Source organism: Sinohyriopsis cumingii, chromosome 18 (assembly GCF_028554795.1).
Source record: "Sinohyriopsis cumingii isolate HCF-2022 chromosome 18, ASM2855479v2, whole genome shotgun sequence".
Classification (NCBI taxonomy): Eukaryota; Metazoa; Mollusca; class Bivalvia; order Unionida; family Unionidae; genus Sinohyriopsis; species Sinohyriopsis cumingii.
In genome coordinates this window covers 36,153,376-36,174,159 of record NC_142978.1, presented here as the reverse complement: position 1 = coordinate 36,174,159, position 20,784 = coordinate 36,153,376, and the positions used below count along the sequence as shown (strand labels likewise).

The following is a 20,784-nucleotide window of genomic DNA, read 5'->3' as shown; positions in this document are numbered from 1 at the left end:
TGACGGCCTCCACATATTTGTACGCTGTATCAAAATCGTTCATTCCGCCCACTCGTCACAAAACACACACATAGTTTTGTCTGTGAATATACTTCGAACAGTATCGTGGGCATGAGCGTTTTATATTGTTAGTATTTAAATAGGTCACTGCCATCTATCCTCGTGACTGTGTGTGTTATTGCAAAATATCATACAAGTATGAATGTGAACCCTCAGAATATAATCCGCGAAGATTATCAGTATGAGACCATAAAAGACGATAAAGGCATTGGGTATGGAATGTGGCGACCTATAGTAATAACAAACAAAATCAATAGTGCCACACTACTCGTGACAAACACGATTGTTTATTATTATAATGATCTGCATGGTCAAGTTTTCAGTCAGGCTTATATTATTGATTGATTGACATTACATTAAAGTACAATTAATATTATACAAAATGTCTACTAATATTTACGGACATTACCCAGCCCGACACGGCGCTGATGTGGATCTGAGCAGGTGTGCCACTGAAGCAAATTTAACTGAGTTTGCTGGTTGGCTTGTTCCTGACGTTAGACGGGTGAGCTTGTACGTTTTAATGATCGAACAGGCAAACTTAAAATATCTAACGTGGACATTCAAGATATTGTTGTCAGGCAGAGAGGGGTTATTGCAAATAATCTGACCGTGATCAATGAAGTCAGAGGAATCAGATTCGCTTGTGTCTCGGTTGCGTATATCAAATATACTGTTGATAATGAATATATTACAACAAACCACTACTTGGATGAACAGTCCGCAGACAAGCCTGGACCACCACATATGCTAATTTAACGGGCGTATGCATGATCATATCCACCAGCGAAAAAAGAGGAAGTAAAGATTAATTAAATAAATGGACGACGTTTTTAGTGCTATCGGAGTTGATTTTTATACCTCACCTCTTAAATGTGCGCGAGTCTGAATTATACTTAACAGTCTCTGGTGCCTGTGTTTGATATTGGATTTATCAATACATATAAGTAAAGGACGCTAACGTGGTTGAGGAACATACTGAAGAGGTTATTCATAAACCAGCAAACGATGATAAAATTGATAATGATTTCGTTTCAGCTGTCCACGAATATCTGCTTCAAACCGGTGTTAACAAACCCTCGTAGATGCGCAATTATAATTTTGTTAAGAGTCATATATGAATAGACCGTTGGAACCATCGCAATGTACCATTGCCAACTCGATACCAGCTTGGAATCATTGCACGAACAAACGCCAAATTGTTGACTTACCACCAGATGAAGAAATATTCAGGGATTGTTTCTTCAGTGAGAGGTTGAATTCACCGTTGAATCCACCACGGTTATCTCTTCCATCGAATATGATAACCCAGCATTGACTCAACTAAAACAAAAACAATTTCAGACATTATTAAAGTATTTGTTCGCTTGCCCCGGTAACATTTGGTCTGCGTATAGCTAGAATCACAAATACGGCAACCATCATATGTGTTCAAATGGGCATTTTTGTCGTGACTATATCAGTGGCAACCAGTGTCTCTGGTGGCGCCATCAAAATAATATTTCGATACGATTACATTTACAAACACGTATTTTTTTCGCGGCATTATAAGGTAGTCTCAATACGATTAATAAACTGTACTCGGTGGCAATCAAGAAGAAAATGAGTGGCATGGCCGAATTTGAGACTTTCTGAGGAAATGGAAAATTACTAATGGTTCCGAGCACGGAAAAGGAACGTGGGGTCATAATCATGATCCAGTAGTATCGAAATGGTAAAATGAGATTTGTAGGTTATTACTATAGGTCGCCGGCTTATACATCCAAATGATTTTATCCAATATTTTTTGTATGGTCGCATAATGGTCCATTCAAAGATTACAGTCCGCAGATTCACATGCATGTTTATGAGATTTATTGCACTGTATGACAAAGTTATAGACCTTTTTCAGGAAGTCGAATTTGGTTTTTTCCACGCCAATATTTAACGCTTGCGCACTCAACGTAGAGCAACTTTTAAGCGATTGTCGTTAACATAGTGTATGTTCGTGAAGAAAGTTTCAAACAAATTTGTAAAGGTTTGACATCTGTACACCCTTCAGAGAAATAGTGTGTTTAAAAATCATGAGTGAATAGTTAAGTATTCTGCCTAAAACAGAAAGGTAGATACGAGCACAAAAAGCATCAGAGAGGAACAGAACAGCGGACAGGATTTGTGGGCCCTAGGAAAAATTATCCTATAGGCCCCAATGAATCACGAATTGAAACAATGGTGGACCCCCTGACGGTTGTGGTCCCCGGAATTTGTCCTACCCTGTCCGCGGTTCTGGATAGGACTTACAAAGTAAGATTATCCATTTCTGAAAAGAAAGGAGTGGGTGGACGATTTTCCTATGTGACCTGAATGACAAATAGTACAAATCTACATGTATTTAGGTGACTCTTCAAGACTATATACTCGCGAAACATGACTTAAAAGTCTCTTTGTTGCATACATTTAATTTCATTGTGGATGAATGCATACAGGTGAACACAGCATTATCAATGCCATCGTAATCAGATCCCAAGCCCATTCCGAGAAGCCACACGAGTTACACATAGCTGATAGTACTGAAGCAACTGGCCGTTGCAAATGTATCGCAGGACGAGTTAACTCATCATTATTATCCATATTTCAAGGAGTTAGCAAACTAAGGGGGGAGGAGAGTAAATTCCTTAGCCAATCCAATGTATCAAAAGCAGTTTTGGGATTCACATTCATTCCCATTTAATTTATTAACTAAATGGCAAATCTTTGAGGAATCTGCTTAATATGTGATGTCCCGCCTTTGGTGTTCATTGTTTACTGCTAATTACACAAGGTAACTTGTTTATTTTCGGATTATTCATTACCATGCAGTCATAAAGGGGGGAGGCGGAGTAAACATGAGAGTCACGATGCAGTAACATAAAGCAATAGATACTCATTTATTGTTTTAAAAACAAAAACTTTATGAAAGCGTACAGTTCAACTCTTACACTTGTGGGCTGGCATATTATTGTTTACTACTATCTGCGGCGATCTAAAATGACAAATGTTCTATTCATGTAACTAGTGTAGGTCACCCAAGTTGCCCTACGTCAAATGTGCATGACCATACCGGATGCGGCTCTGGGATTGGTTTGGCCAGCTAAAAATAGCAACTGAAAATGATCTATAGTGATAGCAGACCGTATAAATACCAGCCATGATAACTTTATTAGAACACAAGCACGCCGAGTAGATCCCCGTAGTGAATCGCCATGCTCTGATGAATATTGACGTGAAATATACGCCTACCATCTGATGTAAATATGTTTCATTAAATATATTACCTATTGTTTTATCACCCCTCGTTTCATTTTGATTTTTCATATGGTGGAGTCAACGCAATTTAAAGTTTATGAATGTATACTAGCCACAAGTAATTACTTCCCATTTGCGAGATGACAGTAGACATTGATAGTGCAGTGATGATGATGATGACGATGACGATGACGATGCTGCTACTACAACTACTACTTATTATTATTATTATTATTATTATAGACCACTCTTATGGCTACCTCAGTTTGCTTCCGAATTTATTATCGGGATATGGTTGGAATCCTGGAATAAGAATATTTCAGTGGTTTGGGGAAATTCTTGCCAAAAAGACTGGAAATCCGGACGTCACATTTTACGAGGTATGAAGTAGCCTCTCTGAGTTTATGGTAACATGCTTATTTTTTCGTCAGTAGTTATTTTCGTTTTATATCATATTTATTTTTTTGTACTTTTTAAATCTTTTTAGAAATATGCTTTCATTCTATTTCATTTTCTCAAATTGTTTCGTTTGATTTATCTAAAAATGTCCTAAGCGGATATATGAACTGCAATTAATAAAACAGTTCGAAACAAACATAAATTATTTTAATAGAAAAGAACAATTGAAAGTAAATAAACCATAGAAATGAAAAGTATATGTAAAGAGACTGACACATTTAAATTCACAAAGTGTTAAAGGTAGTATCCTGACTTCGGACTTTTAAATTAAATTCTCTGCATTGCTTGCAAACAAATGCTACGGAATAGAAGAATATGTGTGGATATTGGACAAGCGATTCCAGGTAATGAGTTATATTTTGATATACCCACAAAATGCGGCTCTGCAAGAATGTATGTTGTTCTATATATATATATATATATATATATATATATATATATATATATATATATATATATATATATATAGCTTTCTTGTAGATTAACAGTTAACAGATAGATAGTTTCTGTAAGTATTTCCACTCAATAACTGACCACTTGGGTTTGACACGTGCCAGTTTATGACATTGATTTATGTCAAACAATTGAATAAAATTATTAATGTTCAGAAAACATTTATAGGTGATTTCTGGATAGTGTAATTAAAACTTATGTAAATATAAGGACTGTATGATGTTCGAAAAGTTCAAAGGTTTATCAAGACAGATGTCTGGAAAGAATTGTGTTTCAACCTTAATTATATGTGTTTGTGAGTTGATAGTATGTATCTCTTTACAATACGTCGGACTGCCAGTGACAAAGAAAATGCCTTCGATCGTGTACGTATTATTTCTGCGCCAATGTAGGCATAAATAAATGCCGGTGTCAGTTCAATGAATGTTGGGACCACATTATCCAACAGTTATTGGCTGATACGTTAGGAGTCATTGTCCTCATCTCCTACCCTTGTACAAGCACAAATATATCCTCGTTGAGCTCACCCTTATAAATTGGTCGACGGCTTGCACAAACTGTAGGCCGGGCCGAGGAGCTTGTCCAGCTACCGAACAGAAGTAGGCTTGCCAATGATCCTGCTACATTCTAGTAATGCTCTGTACGTCCAATTTACCAAACAGTCATTTGATAGCAGGAACTGTATTGATGACTTTTTTGGAGGATGTTCAGGTTTGGTGGTTACGTGGTTTTCGAGATTTGAAGCTGTGTCATAGCTAAGAATCGAATGTAGCTACTGGATAAAGAGATGGTCTGTCTTCATGTTTTATTTCACCGAGGACAAACTTCAGTGAATTTTAAGAGATCTTACCTTTCACTGAACTCAGAGTCAGCTTGCAGGGATGACTAGCACCAACTCTGAGGACTAAATGAGAATGGCATGAATAGCACCGTTTCTTAGTTGTTAGCCTTGTGACTGGAGAACTTGCAGAAGTGGTTCCTCACTTGGACCGAAAATCCGAACCGTTCTGTTGTCTTGGATTTGATTAGAACCTATTCATTAGAAACCAGTTATCGACGTGTGTGTGTGTGTGTGTGTGTGTGTGTGTGTGTGATTTGGAATTTCAACGTAGCTTTAAAACTTTTTCAGTCAAATCGCTTCAATGTCTGTGTACGTCCTAACCACTAGGCCACCGTAGCGGTCTGGTGATCGACTTCAAGCGATATCAACCTTATCGCCAGTTGAGAATGATTTTCAGAGATCGAATTTTCGATCTGTTTGACAAGTCAGGCTACTATCACTCAACGTTAACAACAAAACAGTACTATTCCAGAATCCTGCTGAGACATTCTGTATATTTGCGCTTTGTCCTGCTACTGGCTTCTTCGTAGTTTTTGTAATGTTTAAGTCGTTCTATGGCTTTAATCGGATACGCACTTTGTTGCCTAAATTTAAGCTAAATAAGCCTCGAGGTAAATAATCTGAGGATATGGACGTACAAATCCTTCTTTAACTTAATCTCCTTAAATGTCGCAGCATTGTGACGTGTTCGAAGAAGCAATTTTTTGTCGTGAAATACAGTTTTTGCATAATGCTTACGTAATCAACTGAAGCAGCAAAAATACAAATTGATCCACTTTTTGATGCGTGGGTTTATTGCATGCTAGTATTACAGTCCTATGGTGAATTCAAAATTTGACGACTGCTTCAAGTTCTGAAAGAATCACTTTGTCATATAGATTACATTAGTTTCTAGCAACATTGTAACTAGAGACCCCAGTCATGTTGATTGAAAGTCTGTACCTGTTAACAATTTTCAAGTATTCAAAAAGATAGAAGACAGGTAGTCGAAATTGATAGCACTGAGTTATCTCCCCCGGTAATTTTGTCGTTTAAAGGCCCAACAAACCATATCTGTCATTTCGAACCGGATAGATTTCGGGACGTACAGTGATGATACGCGCAGTTACATATGCTACATAAATTTAATTTAGGATAAAATATTTTCTCCAAGGTTAAGAGAACGAGATTTTATAATCGTATTTGTGGCTGTACATAAGAAACTGGCCATTTAATTTTCAGGGTGGAGACGGGTAGCCAGGGATATTAAAATTTCGGCACGAAAATAACTTGAAACGAATATTCTTGCTCTAATTTATAGTAGAAACGAAGAACCTATTATATTCATTTTAATGGGTTGTTATTTCTAACATTGTCTTTAGATAACAGAACAAGAACAAATACCATGGGTCTAAATAAACTCCCAGGCCCTCCCACACCCCTCCAAAAATTATATGGTCGCTCCTTAACTACATACATCTAGTACGTCCTCAACATTTTCTCATAATTGTAGGTAAATTAAAAAGTGTATGTTATTATATCATTAGAAAACAATAACATTAAGTAAATAATTCCTTTTAGTAATGTGCAGCTAGAAAGAATTCGTCTAATTACTGATGTGTTCTAGAAATAAATTGTCATTGACTTGTTCCCTCTGCTAATAGCTGTACCACAACACAGGGAAAGAGTTGTGCATAGTAGTAACGAACTTGAATATGATGGTTGCGGAATATTGTCATCCGAAAACCTCACCGGACTTGCCGATCCGGATAGCTGTCAGAATGTCCATGGCAATACCAGGTATCATATTTCTCAGTTAAAAATTACCTAAAAAATTTACGATGCTAGAGATTATAATCTTTTCATCTAATATTCAATAATTATTTAATATCAAGTTGTTATCTCGGGAGACGTTTTATCTTGAATAATCTTTTAACATAATTCGTAGATGTGATAACAAATTGATTAACCGACAACTAAATATATTCTGTTGAATTTCTTTTAAAACAAAAGTCTCTTCACTTGGAACTATAATTTTACACTTTTGTATATTTATGATAGCCAAAATTTTAAAATTCCGAAATTATTAGAAATACATATTAAATGTCAGAATTTTGCTAGTATATAAGAAGTAAAGTTTCATGCAACCCCACCCCCACCACCAACTGCGATAGAAGGTGCAAATTGTTTTCCTATTATCCGTCAGCCTTTTTGCATGTATGTGGGTCCGTACATTTGTAACGAGTTGGTTTTAATGCGATAACACTAAACCGTTGAAACTTAGAGCTATATTATTTTACGCACTTTTCATTAATTGTTGACATGGTTGGATTCTTGGGCTATTGCAGGAATTTTTCCAATTCTGCTTTCAAAAGCATTTTTGAACTTTTTGGATTTTTTCACACAAATCTAGCAGCACGATTAATCACAAACTTGGCCAGGAATATAGTCGTAACTTAGTAAGCAAATCTTCAGACTCCTTGCTAAGATATTTGGCCTATTATAAAACAAAAAATAATTTTTAGATCTGTTTGAACGTTTTGACTTAAAATTGTTTTTAAATAGTAATACGTTTTAGCACAAGGAAGGAATATTAGGAGTTAAACAATCAAAATATGTAAGTATATTTATATTAATATGCAAATAATATGATTATATTTTCTGGGTTTTCAACATTGCTGATTGTTTTTTTAATTTTCTTTTACTAAACATTGTTAGCATAGTTAGGCAAATTCCATCTATGTGAGGTAGGGAATTTAAATATGGATAGACATATTAGAATACATCTGTAAATAACTTAATTCATGTCATTGTCTCAATTATTCTAACTTTTATGCCTTTTGCATTTTTATTGAGTGTTTATTTCGTAGTTACTGTTAAATACTGTTTACGAAGATCTCTCGTTTCTTTATTGTCATATTTAGTCATTGTTTCTCGGAAAGATATTACAGTCAATAGCTCTTTTGAAATCATTCATTGATTTTAAGCATTATTTGAAATGCTAAAAGCCTGCCATATACCAAACTACGCTTGTTTATGCTAAGATCGTAGTAAAATCATTATATATTTTCATTAGAAAACACGAAACTTTGCTTCTGTATTTTCTAGCGATTTATTCTGACAGGAGTTATTTCCCATTGTCATTTTGATATATTTTCAGGTCTCTTCCAGGCCATAAACTATAAGTCTTTCGGTCAGTGCAACTGGTATGTCGACGGTGGAGTACTGAACAATTATCCAATCAATTGTTTTGATGGTAAGCACTTTTGAGATACAGTTACAGTTTCTTACAGTGACTTCTGTTTTTGATATTGTTTAGATTAATACATCAAACAAAGGGTAGACGAAAGTCCTTAAACGGAAAATGTTATAATTATTTAAAGAGTACATCTTAGTTATACATATTTCGCATTCATTTATATGTTACCTTGTATCTTGGTCTTGTAATTTTCTGTTCGATATTGTATCTTGGTCTTCCAAACTTGTATCTTTGTGTTAGATATTTGTATAATTGTGTTAGATAATTGTATAATTGTGTCATATACTTGTATAATTGTGTTAGATACTTGTATAATTGTGTTCGATACTTGTATAATTGTGTTAGATATTTGTAATATTGTGTTACATACTTGTAAAATTGTGTCAGATACTTGTATAATTGTTGTTAGATAATTGTTTAATTGTGTTAGATACTTGTATAATTGTGTTAGATACTTGTTTAATTGTGTTAGATACTTGTATAATTGTGTTAGATACTTGTTTAATTGTGTTAGATACTTGTATAATTGTGTTAGATACTTGTTTAATTGTGTTAGAGACTTGTATAATTGTGTTAGATACCTGCATCTCGATGTTCAGAACTTATATCATTGTGTTTTAACTTGTATCGATATATTCTATACTTGTGTCTTTATATTAGATACTTTCATCTTTGTTTGATACTTGTATCTTTTGTTTCCATAACTGTATCTTGGTCTTAGATACATTTATATTGGTGTTCTATTCTTGTATTGTTGTGTTCTATACTTGTATATGTGTGTTCTACTTGAATATTTGTGTTCTATACTCCTACCTTGATGTTCTGTACTTAGGAATTCAAGCTAAAAATGATATTATTTACTCATCAATATACTACTCAATAGGCAGAATTTCTCAAAACAAACATGTGTCAAATATATTATGTAATCATCATAATACAACAAACGATATTAGATTACTTTTCCCCATATGTTGTGACGTCATATGTTGTGACGTCATGTCTAGTGGGACTCTATTTGAGCTATCTGATTTAGTGTACACTTCAGAAATGTTCGATAATATATAGGTTTTGACTATATTAAGCTAATACAATTGTTTTACAAGGTTGGTGGTTGTCTATGGACAGGAAGGACAGCTTTCTCAATAAACTGCAACCATTAGAAGCATACCCAGAGCTCTTTGACAAAAGGGGTCGTTTTGGGACATACAACGAAAAAACTCTTGGTTTCCTCTTGGTAAGATGATGGCAGACATTGTGATTTCATTCTGTTAATGCCTTGTTTCAACTCTTTTGGTTAAAATAGGACACAACACACGGATATAAAGTGTTTTTTTAGACATAAGATACTTTCATAAAGACAACCTGGTATCGTGTGACTAGCTAGAAAGAAATACATTTTAAAACACCCAGTCGGTAATTGTTTTAAATCACGTGATGACTCTTTAACATATGGAGCTTTTCAGAAGGTAATGACACTCTTAGAAAGAAGCCTTTAGACCATTAACTTCAGATATCACTTTTAGCTAATCATATGTTCTAAAATAAAACTAACTTTTTATCTTCCTGCAATAATGTTATTCACAAAAGGGTTGTGTACATTGTTCAAAGAATTTCAGATATGTAGATTGAACGAAAAGTTAATGTAATCAAGGATAGAAGCGCAGCATATCACTTAACTTCAAAAGCGTGTATTCATATATTGATTATAGGTAAAACAATTACGGTAATATGGTCACATCTGCATTACGATAGACACGTCTTTAACTATTTGATCACAATGTCAAACGTTTGCAACAAAAGCTCTTGTCCTTTTCTGACGCCATTAAAGCATTTGTTTATTTTATATTTCAGTATTCGGACTCAGAGCGAGACGTATTGAGAGAGAGACTTGAACAACGACAAGGGAATAAAACACCACCATTTCCACAAACGAAACTTGGAAGGTGTGTCATAAATAATCTTATTTGAAATAAATATAATTTTTAAATCTGTTATAAATCCGTCTTCTTTGGCGAGAACGATATTATAGAGAAATATCTTATCTTATCTTATTATTTGTAGGATTGTGCAAAGGTTCTGGTCAATATATTTTAGTAAGACATTCACAGATGTTTGACCTTTCAATGAATGACGTGACTTTACTAAACGTAAGCTAAATTTACTGGTTATAATAAGCTTTTCAGTTGAAATCCTATTTTTTTATAAGGTATAGTCTTTACTAGTTGGTTTTCTTAAGTCGCATGACAAAAATGAATTGAATATAGAGCAAATCTAGACCTACCCATTTTCATGATGCATTCTGATAGTAAGAGTAACTGTTATTTCTTCAGAGAGATAATTGAATGTTATCCTGTCTGCAACAATATTCTTTATCATAACTCATGTGGTTCTTACAGTTAAAGTAGCTTCGTCAGTAAGCAGATTAGATAAGGGACAACTTATTTTTCCTTTTTCCAATTCAAATCCTAATAATTTACCTTTATCTTGAACAATAACAAATGTGAGGTCAAATATGCACTTAAGCTCACACAGTTTATCTGATTCAAAGGATCGGTGATTTAGCATAAAATAACAATTAACATTTCTTAATAATATCAGACCGTTTTGCAAATTACAATGTCCAGATTTGTCACCCCATGCATAAAAGAAATTTCAGCTTTCATGAAAATACAAACTTGAATGTAAGGCCGAAATGACAACGTAACAATTATCCATGGATTTGCCTAAACTATTAGACCAAGAAGATTCATTACTACTGTAACGTTGGTAATTCTAGCTGTTCATTTTATTGCATGTCCTTCATTGCAATCAAATACTGCCATGCTAACCTTTCAACTTCTGTTTGATTGAGTGTACTTTGGCTTCCATTTTTCTAGTCCAGATATCTGTTTACTCCAAATGGACCTAGAAAATAATCCGATTTTCAAAATCTCAGTTTGTGTCTATGCATTAAAATATTTGTTTCTAGAGAAAAGTTAAAGAAAAAGAAGATGATGGAAAAAGTCAAATTTGAGCATCACTGTACCTTGGAGGCTGTCACTGCATTCTTCAAGGTAAAAACGAAGTGCAAAATTACTTGATTTTGAGTCATGGGCGTACACTTTGCTTTAGTAATGGCAACCGTATTGATTTAAACATTAGGTATTATTCTAAGACTGATATATTTACTTGTTTTGTTTAAGAACAGTGTTTACAATAATCATGCAAGCATATATTTTTCAACTTTATATAAAAAATTAAGCTACATTTTAAAGAAGAAGAAATTAAATGAAATATTTTCTCCTTGCTGGTCTGATGTTCTTGTGTGTTTGCCTTTTGACAAGAGTGATTAAAACGTGTTTTAGTTTGTTCTTAATCAACAATTAAGAGCTATTTTACTGATGGTTTCAGTATAGGTAAACAGGGATGATACTCTTTTACTGAACAAATGGCTATTACGTTTATGCCCATTTGATAGGATTGAACACGGGGATAATTTTCGTTTCACATCGTAATTCGTCTTTTTATTTTCAGTAAGATAATATATGATTTTTGTGTGGGGATCTTTAAAGTTTTCAAGTTAGGATTGCAACATGCGACTAACAATGGCCTTTGATGTCAGTCGGTTATCTTTACCATTCCCGTTGACCTGGTTCTGGATCATACTTTGGAAACCATTGAGGTTCCCATTTGATCTTATATACATTTACCAAGCATTCAAAATAATTTAGATACACAGGTCATAATTGCCATTTGGACCAATTGTACCATCTGGTACTTTGGCAAGAGTTTCAAACCTGAGAATAAGAACAAAGACTGGTGTGCGTGAAACACAAACACATTGTATCAGATCATCTTTAAAATAAATGTTTACTGTCCCCGTCTAAGATTTTTAGCTTGGGTAGGTATGTGGCAGAGTGGTAATTTATTCAGTGCGAAATTTCCATTCTTGATATGTACTTCATATTTAGCAATATTTCTTTATAAATACAGGAAGTGTTTTGTTTCTGCTACACATTAATCCCCTCAATTCTCTAATAAATATTAATACAAATTCTTCAAAGGCCTGTTTGTTTAACTTTATAAACGAAGTTACAGAATTTTGTTTAAATAATATTTATCAATAATGTTTTTTTCTGGAATACAGACGAAGGTATCTTCATTCTTTATATGCAGACTAGAATGAATTTGTTGGGTCAGATCATTACAACACGTGTATTGAAAAACAACCTGGTCAATGAGTCAATACAAACAATGTTATCTGTTGCCATTCTCGCTATTCTAGGTTTTGCAGAAACACAATACAGATATGAATGAGTTTATTGACAGAAACGAACTACAAAACGCTTTAGGTGATGTAAGTAATCAATCATATAATCTGAATAGTATTTTTAGAAGATTCTTGTGATAGTTTCTTATTTTGGATTTTAGTTATTCTTATACTCGCTCTGCTTGGTATCCATAGGGCATTCTGCTTAAAACTACAGTATCCATAGGGCAGTCTGCTTGGTATCCTAGGGCATTCTGCCTAAAACTAAAGTATCCATAGGGTAACAGTGGGCAGTGGCAGATGCTTTATCTGCTCGGGAAATGGACGCACCCGCCCATCCACGAGTCTCCTGCTGCCTTGCAGGTCGGCTTTGGTTAGCCAAAGGCTAAGGGAGTAAACCCTAAAAGAAAATCCGGAGTGGAGACCCTAAGGCAGCTGGACGATGTACTACATCCCCTTCTGGCAACTCCTTGGTCTGGAGAGGGATGGGCTCCGCCAGACGACTTTTGCCCAAGACACACTGATAATGCTGGACAAATCTGAGTTTACAATACCGGATCGGTCGTCGCCCGGGTCAACAAGGACCGCGCCTGCCGTTGTCCACCAGGACGGAGGTGACAAGTGTGCTACTGGTACTATGCATACAATCCGAGCGAGAGACAACATTGCCATCGCCACCTGGAACATTAGAACTCTGGCGCAAATAGGAAGACTCCAAGAGTTGACACATGAGCTGGAACACTATACATGGCACATTCTGGGACTCTGTGAAGTTAGATGAAAATTCCGAGGAGAACACCAAACCGAAGATGGGCATATATTATACTATAGTGGAGAGTGTGACAAGTCCATAAATGGAGCAGGCTTCCTTGTAAACAAAGCCATCAAGGGATCTGTGCTTGAATGCTGCCCCATATCTAGCAGAATCATTTCCATTCGTCTGAAAGCATCTCCCTTTAACATCACAATTATCCAAGTCTATGCTCCAACTACCGATCATGATGATGAAGAAATAGAGGAGTTTTACAACAAACTACAGGGTATTCTAAACATGGTCAGTAAGAAAGATATCCTCATTGTCCAAGGAGACTGAAATGCCAAAGTTGGCGAAGATACTCTAAAAGACTGGGAAGTACATTGTGGACCTTCTTGCGATGAGCTTACCAATGAAAGAGGGAGACGGCTGCTCGAGTTCGCAAGCTACAACAACTTAGTACTAGCCAACACCCTGGGACAACATAAAGCTTCACGATGCTGGACATGGCACTCACCAAATGGAACCCATCACAACCAGATCGACTACATACTGGTTCAAAACCGTTACCGATCTGGCATCAATAGAGCAAAAACAAGGACATTCCCAGGTGCTGATGTTAGGAGTGATCACGACCTCGTGATTATGAACTTCCAAGTGAGGCTGAAGAAAATTAACAAGCCAAAGAAAATCAGGCTCAAATTCAACCTTGAACAACTGAAGGACCCTAACATCTGCAAGTCATTCCAAGCCACAATTGGAGGAAAATTTGCTCCACTCTTTGTGATGGATGGTGATGTCAATGAGATGACAGACACCTTCAACACAGTCATGACAGCAACTGCCAAGGACATCATTGGCCTCCATCGCCCGAAGAAAAAACCCTGGGTTACAGAAGAGATTCTGAAGTTGTGTGATGCCCGACGAGAACTAAAAAAACACAAGACACACAACAGGGGCATTGAAGTACCGAGAAATAAACAAGAATATCAGAAAAAACTTGACCAAAGCAAAAGAAAATTGGATTGGACAAAAGTGCATAGAAACGGAGAACAGTCTGATAAAGAATAACAGCAAAAAGACATTCCAAATTGTGAAAGACCTCACCAGACAGAAACAACCAAGAGTCAGTACCATTCAAGTCAAAAATGGAAAATGCCTCACAGAAGCGAGTGACATTGCAGTAAGATGGACTGAGTATTGCAAAGAACTCTACAACCATCAGTCCACAGGAGACCCAGAGGTACTTGAAGTTCCAAACTCCTCAAATGATGATAACTTCCCCATTCTCAAAGAAGAGGTGGAGTCAGCAATAAGAGCACTGAAGAATGGGAAGGCAGCTGGAGTAGACAACATCCCAACTGAACTTATCAAGAATGGGGGAGAATCAGTGAAAGAGCTACTAACAAATATCTGCAACAAGATCTGGCAGACAGGTGAATGGCCAACACAATGGACCCAGTCACTGATTATAACACTTCCCAAAAAAAGGCAATCTCCAGCTGTGCCAAAATTACAGAACTATCAGTTTGATCAGCCATGCTAGTAAGGTAATGCTGAAGATCATCTTGGACAGACTGAAACCACAAGCAGAAGAAATAATCGCTGAAGAACAGGCCGGGTTCCGGAGTGGAAGAAGCACAACAGAACAAATATTCAATCTCAGGGTTCTGTGCGAAAAGTACTCGCAACACCAACAAGACATCTATCATGTGTTCATAGATTTCAAAAAGACCTTTGACAGAGTGTGGCATGAGGCATTGTGGGCCACAATGAAGAAGTATAACATGGGTCAGAAGTTAACCAATACCATCAAGCAGCTGTACGCCAAGGTTACCAGTGCAGTAATTGCCCAAGGTGCTGTGGGGGACTGGTTCCAGACAACAGTGGGAGTGCGTCAAGGCTGTCTCCTGTCACCCACGCTTTTCAACATCTACTTAGAGCGCATCATGAGCGAAGCCCTGGAAAACCACTGTGGGACAGTCAGCATTTGAGGGTGTAACATCACCAACCTCCGCTTTGCAGACGACGTTGATGGGCTGGCAGGCAGTGAAGACGAGCTAGCCACCTTAGTGAAGAACCTGGATGAAACATCTTCCAGACTTGACATGAAGATAAGCGCTGAGAAGACAAAACTGATGACAAATAGTGGCAAACAAATCTCAGCCAAGATTAAAGTCAGAGGACATGAACTGGAAACAATGAGCCAGTTCAAATATCTTGGTTCCATAATCACTGAAGAGGGATCAAGAGCAGAAATTTTGTCAAGAGCAGCACAAACAATGGCAGCTATGTCAAAGCTAAGACCCATATGGAGAGACAAGAATATCTGTCTGAAAACTAAAATCAGACTATTGCGAGCTCTAGTCATCTCAGTCTTTTTGTACTCATGTGAGGCATGGACCCTGACAGCAGAATTACAACGAAGAATCCAGTGACTTGAAATGAGATGCTACAGAACCATCCTTGGCATCTCTTACATGGACCACATCACAAATGAAGAAGTGCGTAACACCATCAGGCGCGAAGTAGGCCAATATGAGGACCTCCTCACCACCGTCAAAAAGAGAAAGCTGAAATGGTATGGCCATGTCACTAGAGCCAACAGTCTATCCACAACAGTCCTGCAGGGCAGCGTCCAGGGTGGCAGAAGGAGAGGTAGACAGAGAAAAAAGTGGACTGACAACATCACAGAATGGATCAGAAAACGTTTTGCGGAGACACAAGCATCGGCACATGATCGAGACAAGTGGAGGGAACTGGTCAGATGTTCAGCAGCACAGTGCCTCAACGACCACACTAGGTCATGAGACTGATGATGATGATGATGATGATGATGATACTCGCTCAATGTTCTATGTTCAAACTGCAAAGACTGCAAAACATAGCTCCTTCCGGTGTCTTTTGCGCAAAGACAATGCACCAGCTATATATTCTCCATAGATTTTAGTGTCGATATATTTCACATGCCAGACTCAACTCAACATTTTTAGGCCTGGCTCCAGATACGAACATGAGAATGGGTTGTACAATATCTTTCATAAAACGCCAGATGCTTCATTCATTTTTTAGAACGTATACATTAAAAAATTAAAGGAATGTGGGAATAAAAAGGAAACATGTAATAAATAAGTGTTTTATTCTGAGTGAGGAGAAAATACTCATTTGAGATGGCTAAGAAACATAGTCTTGGTCCTAACGTCCTCAACATTACTACAACGTATGAAATTTTCATTCCGCCAAATGCGATGTAATGTATCACAAGATATTTGTTCCAATGTGTACAATGAGCTATATTTTACTTGTTTTGTTTAAGAACAGTGTACCAGAGGGAGCAAAGTTTCTCTAAACGTTCCTAGCAACTATTTCTCGATTTGCAGTGTGAGCTCGATGGAGGGGTTCGTATTGGGTACATCACTGTTCAACATCAGTTCCCAAACCGTGGGCAATTGCACACAATTTCCTTTTCATCAGTTGCAAAGTAGAAGTAAAGCTTTGTATATAACAAATTGGACAACTTCTCTAACTGAAACATTACAATTCAACTCGCAGCTATGTAGTTATGGTTCAAAGCTCAGTTTGCCGCATAAACAATATCATTCCAAAGTAGATCATTCCCTAACTGAAATGTATTCTACAAAACAAGTGCGTGAAATTAGCCTTAATATTAATTAAATACAATTTAAGAAACATAACAATAATAGAGCTGTTCATGTTACTGTACGTAAGAAACTATTTAAAGACCATTTTTCTTAAAGGAAGATGCGTTTTCTAAAGAGCACATGGAAAGGCTATTCGGAAGTGAAATCACAGTGAACGATGTTTTTGATATATTGGATGAGAACAAGGATGGAAAGGTAAGACTGTTGGCATTTATGAGGAAAACGACTATGATGATGAAGACGTTGACAAAGCTGAGGACCATAATGCTGATAATAATGGTGTCCTCGACGACAGTAAAGGTGTAAATCATTATAGAGATGATGAATATGGACGAAAAGCACAAATACAACATGTTAATAATACTAATAATAATAATAATAATAATAATAACAATTAAACCAACAACCTATATATCAATATTGAACATAAATATTACATCACTGAGAAAGCTGCACAGCATCGATACAATGGAAGGTTTGTTAGAATATAATATGGAACATATAATTTATGATAAATATTTACATCTATGTTTTTATATTTTATATTGATATGTGGATGTAAATATTATCACAATTCTCTAGATACTACAAACACGTGTTTAACATTTTTCTTTTTGTACCAGATCAACTACCAAGAGCTGATCCAGTTTGTCGAGAGAACGGGAATATCTCTACAAAGCCGTTTCGTTGGACATCAGAGGACGGAGATTGAGGGGGTCTTCTCTTTCTTCAACACATTACAGTCAACTCTAGTGCTCAATGTTAAAAGAAGTGTGGTGGAGGTAAAATCTGAAACATCGAGAATAATTTCTGATCAAATGATTCACCTTTCTGCTAGGCGTGACACATGTAAATCAACAATGACATAAAAGACATTCCAATGAACTGTTGCCCAATCAATTTAAACAGACAGGTTTCAGTGTTGACTTAATTGCATTTTTACAGATAGTATGACTACAATTGGACGCCTGATGTTACGGACTGAAAAACAATCACTAGGATCACTACAAGTTGATCAATGAACGTTGACGCCTGATGTGACGAACTGAAAAATGATCTCTAGGATCACTACAAGTTGACGCCTGATTTGACGGATTGATTAATGATCACTAGGATCACTACAAGTCGACGTCTGATTTGACGGATTGATCAGTGATCTCTAGGATCACTACAAGTTGACGCCTAAAGTTACGGATTGAAAAACAATCACTAGGAACACTACAAGTCGACGCCTCATGTGACAGCTTGGACAATGACCACTAGGATTACTGCAAGTTGACACCTGATGTGACGGATTAAATAATGACCACTAGGATCACTACTAAGTGATGCCTGGTGTGACGGATTGAATAATCACCACTAGGATCACTACTAAGTGACGCCTGGTGTGACGGATTGAATAATGACCACTAGGATCATTACTAAGTGACGCCTGGTGTGACGGATTGAATAATCACCACTAGGATCACATCATATTTCGAACAATCACGAGAATTGATACACACACAGTGCAAAGAATCGACAGTGCAAGTGGGTGTAATTCTCTTGATGAACAAAAGCAACATTAAATATTCATGCCTGTTGTATAATTTTCTATCAATTGTGATCAGTTCCTTATTTTTCTTACCCAGTTTGTATAGACTACAACTTATATCATATGTTTAGGTTGCAGACGACCATAATATCTGTATCATATATCATTCTAGCTTGAGCCAGCTATGAATAGCACTACTTTCATTATATACCAGGTCGAATTTTCGTGTTAACATGATTAATAATAGTTTTACTTTGGTCATTGTTTCATTGTTTCGTCGGTATTATTTTGACATTTGGTTATTATAGGAAAAGGGGAAATTAATATTTGCTTTGAAAAATATTTCTTGGGGTACGAGGGGAAAGTAACATACGTCCACCAAATGTCATTATTCAACAAATGCCATGTGGAGTAATTAGCAATACGGCTTGCATTTTGAAAAACGTATAGGAACAATTATAAATGTGCAGACTGCATCTATTGACGAATATTTTCATAATCTAAAACGTCGTAATCTCGAACAGTTGAAGGACTGACAGGATATTAGTGTGAAATGAAATCATGTGGGTGTATTGGGGTCTCAAGAGCTCTTTAACTGTCTGGATCAATACATTTTCCTCGAATTCTTTGCGATTGTTTGGAATTTTGTGTCAAAATTCTTTTCTATGCATGAAGGTAGCATATTTTAAATCATGCACTTTTCGAGTGACCATAGGTTTCAAGACCGGTGCAACAGTATACAAAGTCGATTGTAACAGATCTCCTAAGCCATGTAATCTTTGTCGTGCTACTCCTCCATTTATAGGACGCATGTGTTCCATCTCACTGGAGAATGCATGCCTTGTGTTAATCTCCTTCATCTATCAAGTGTCATCTTTCAAAATACCACTACTCTATACTACGACTGTATCAAACACGATTTTAAGTCTTTTTAAATATCTGATGGTTGTTCATCGGGTTGAAAATATATATTTTGCCACCTAAACTTGGTGGTGATTAAGGCTGTACAAACAGTAGAACACAGAGAAATGACTTTGATCTGGGCACATGGCATAAAGGCGTTGAGCAAACCAGAGGCTTTGAAAGTTCCAAACGGGAGTGATACCACTATGCTTTGTACTGCTTGACATGATAACCGAGAATTTAATGTTGCCTCATTCGTAACAACAATTTGATATTTTCTTTCACCAGGATAAAGATTGCGAGCGAACAGTGGGAATCAACACAGGTCATGTGGATACGTGTGATTTCGTCCTTGAAAGTGAAGATCGTGAATTTGTCGTCAAGGTAATAATTTTAATGTACAAGCTGTTTACTTCTAAGCACTAAGTTTTATTTTTTGTCTGCCAATTAGAACAATCAAGGCATCACGATCTTAGATGGTTCTGGCATTGGTGTTATTCTTACGCAACGAATATGACACCATCCAACCTTAGTGTAATGTATGCAATTAATGACGACGATAAAGACCAATCGTTTCTTTATATCATTCAGTTGCCTGACAAACCTCAGTTATTCAGTCTCAGTTGCATAACTTTTTTCAGTTATCGTCATCACAAATTTCAACAAAACAAGAAATGTTAGTTATTTATGTGAACATTAAAAAATATCAGACACTTCCCAACTTGACAAAGTTTTGTTTTGTTTTCAAATTTCAGCAAGGGCGCAGGGCCACAGAGAGTTTCCTCGATTACTATGCAAAAAAGTATCCTTCACGATCCAAAGATTTGAAACATCAAAGTTGACAAATTCACTGAATGTGACAGCTGAAAGGATAACAGAAGATACAGTTAAAACAACGTACATGTGAATGCAAAAAATAAACTTAAACAATGTCATAATTGTTTTCCTTGTGGACTACAAATTTCAAATAAAATATATAGTGTAACATATATATTTTTATCATAATGTGTTTTTATGAACATTCCAATTTACGGATCTTGAGCGTTAACCACTAAGAAAAAGGCTTGTGGAAGTAAATCTCAGTCATCTTTGGATTATTGTATGTAATTGATTCTTTAAACTGAAGGTGATGTCCGATCGTTATTAAAATATATTCAAACCTTTGCAGATGCTGCTATTTTCACCATAGACTCTTATCACTTTATACAAGTTTTACCACTGTTTACATAAATCAATAAATAAAACGTTCAGGGTTGATATGGCAAACCAATTTAATATGGTATCTATCTTTAATAATAATGTTTTAGTATTCAGTAACATAGTCCAGTAAAATATATCTAACAACACCGACCACTAGCATTACGAAA

At 36.2% G+C, this 20,784-nt stretch overlaps 1 protein-coding gene across 7 annotated transcripts in view; it reads left to right on the top strand.

Moving 5' to 3' along the window:
• Positions 1-20,580, top strand: part of LOC149776400 (uncharacterized) — a 78,187-nt gene extending 57,607 nt beyond the window's left edge. For 3 of the 7 annotated variants that reach the window (XM_089940803.1, XM_089940802.1, XM_089940801.1), the window contains 11 exons: positions 3,568-3,704; positions 6,721-6,856; positions 8,217-8,312; positions 9,419-9,549; positions 10,167-10,258; positions 11,284-11,368; positions 12,580-12,651; positions 17,077-17,280; positions 17,604-17,762; positions 19,706-19,801; positions 20,173-20,580. In XM_089940803.1, the coding sequence (XP_089796929.1) occupies positions 3,568-3,704; positions 6,721-6,856; positions 8,217-8,312; positions 9,419-9,549; positions 10,167-10,258; positions 11,284-11,368; positions 12,580-12,651; positions 17,077-17,280; positions 17,604-17,762; positions 19,706-19,801; positions 20,173-20,259 (1,295 nt within the window). In that variant the 3' untranslated portion in view covers positions 20,260-20,580. The remainder of the gene's footprint in view (positions 1-3,567; positions 3,705-6,720; positions 6,857-8,216; positions 8,313-9,418; positions 9,550-10,166; positions 10,259-11,283; positions 11,369-12,579; positions 12,652-17,076; positions 17,281-17,603; positions 17,763-19,705; positions 19,802-20,172) is intronic. The other 4 variants (XM_089940805.1, XM_089940804.1, XM_089940806.1 and 1 more) reach the window with 4 other exon arrangements.
• Positions 20,581-20,784: the final 204 nt, after the last annotated feature.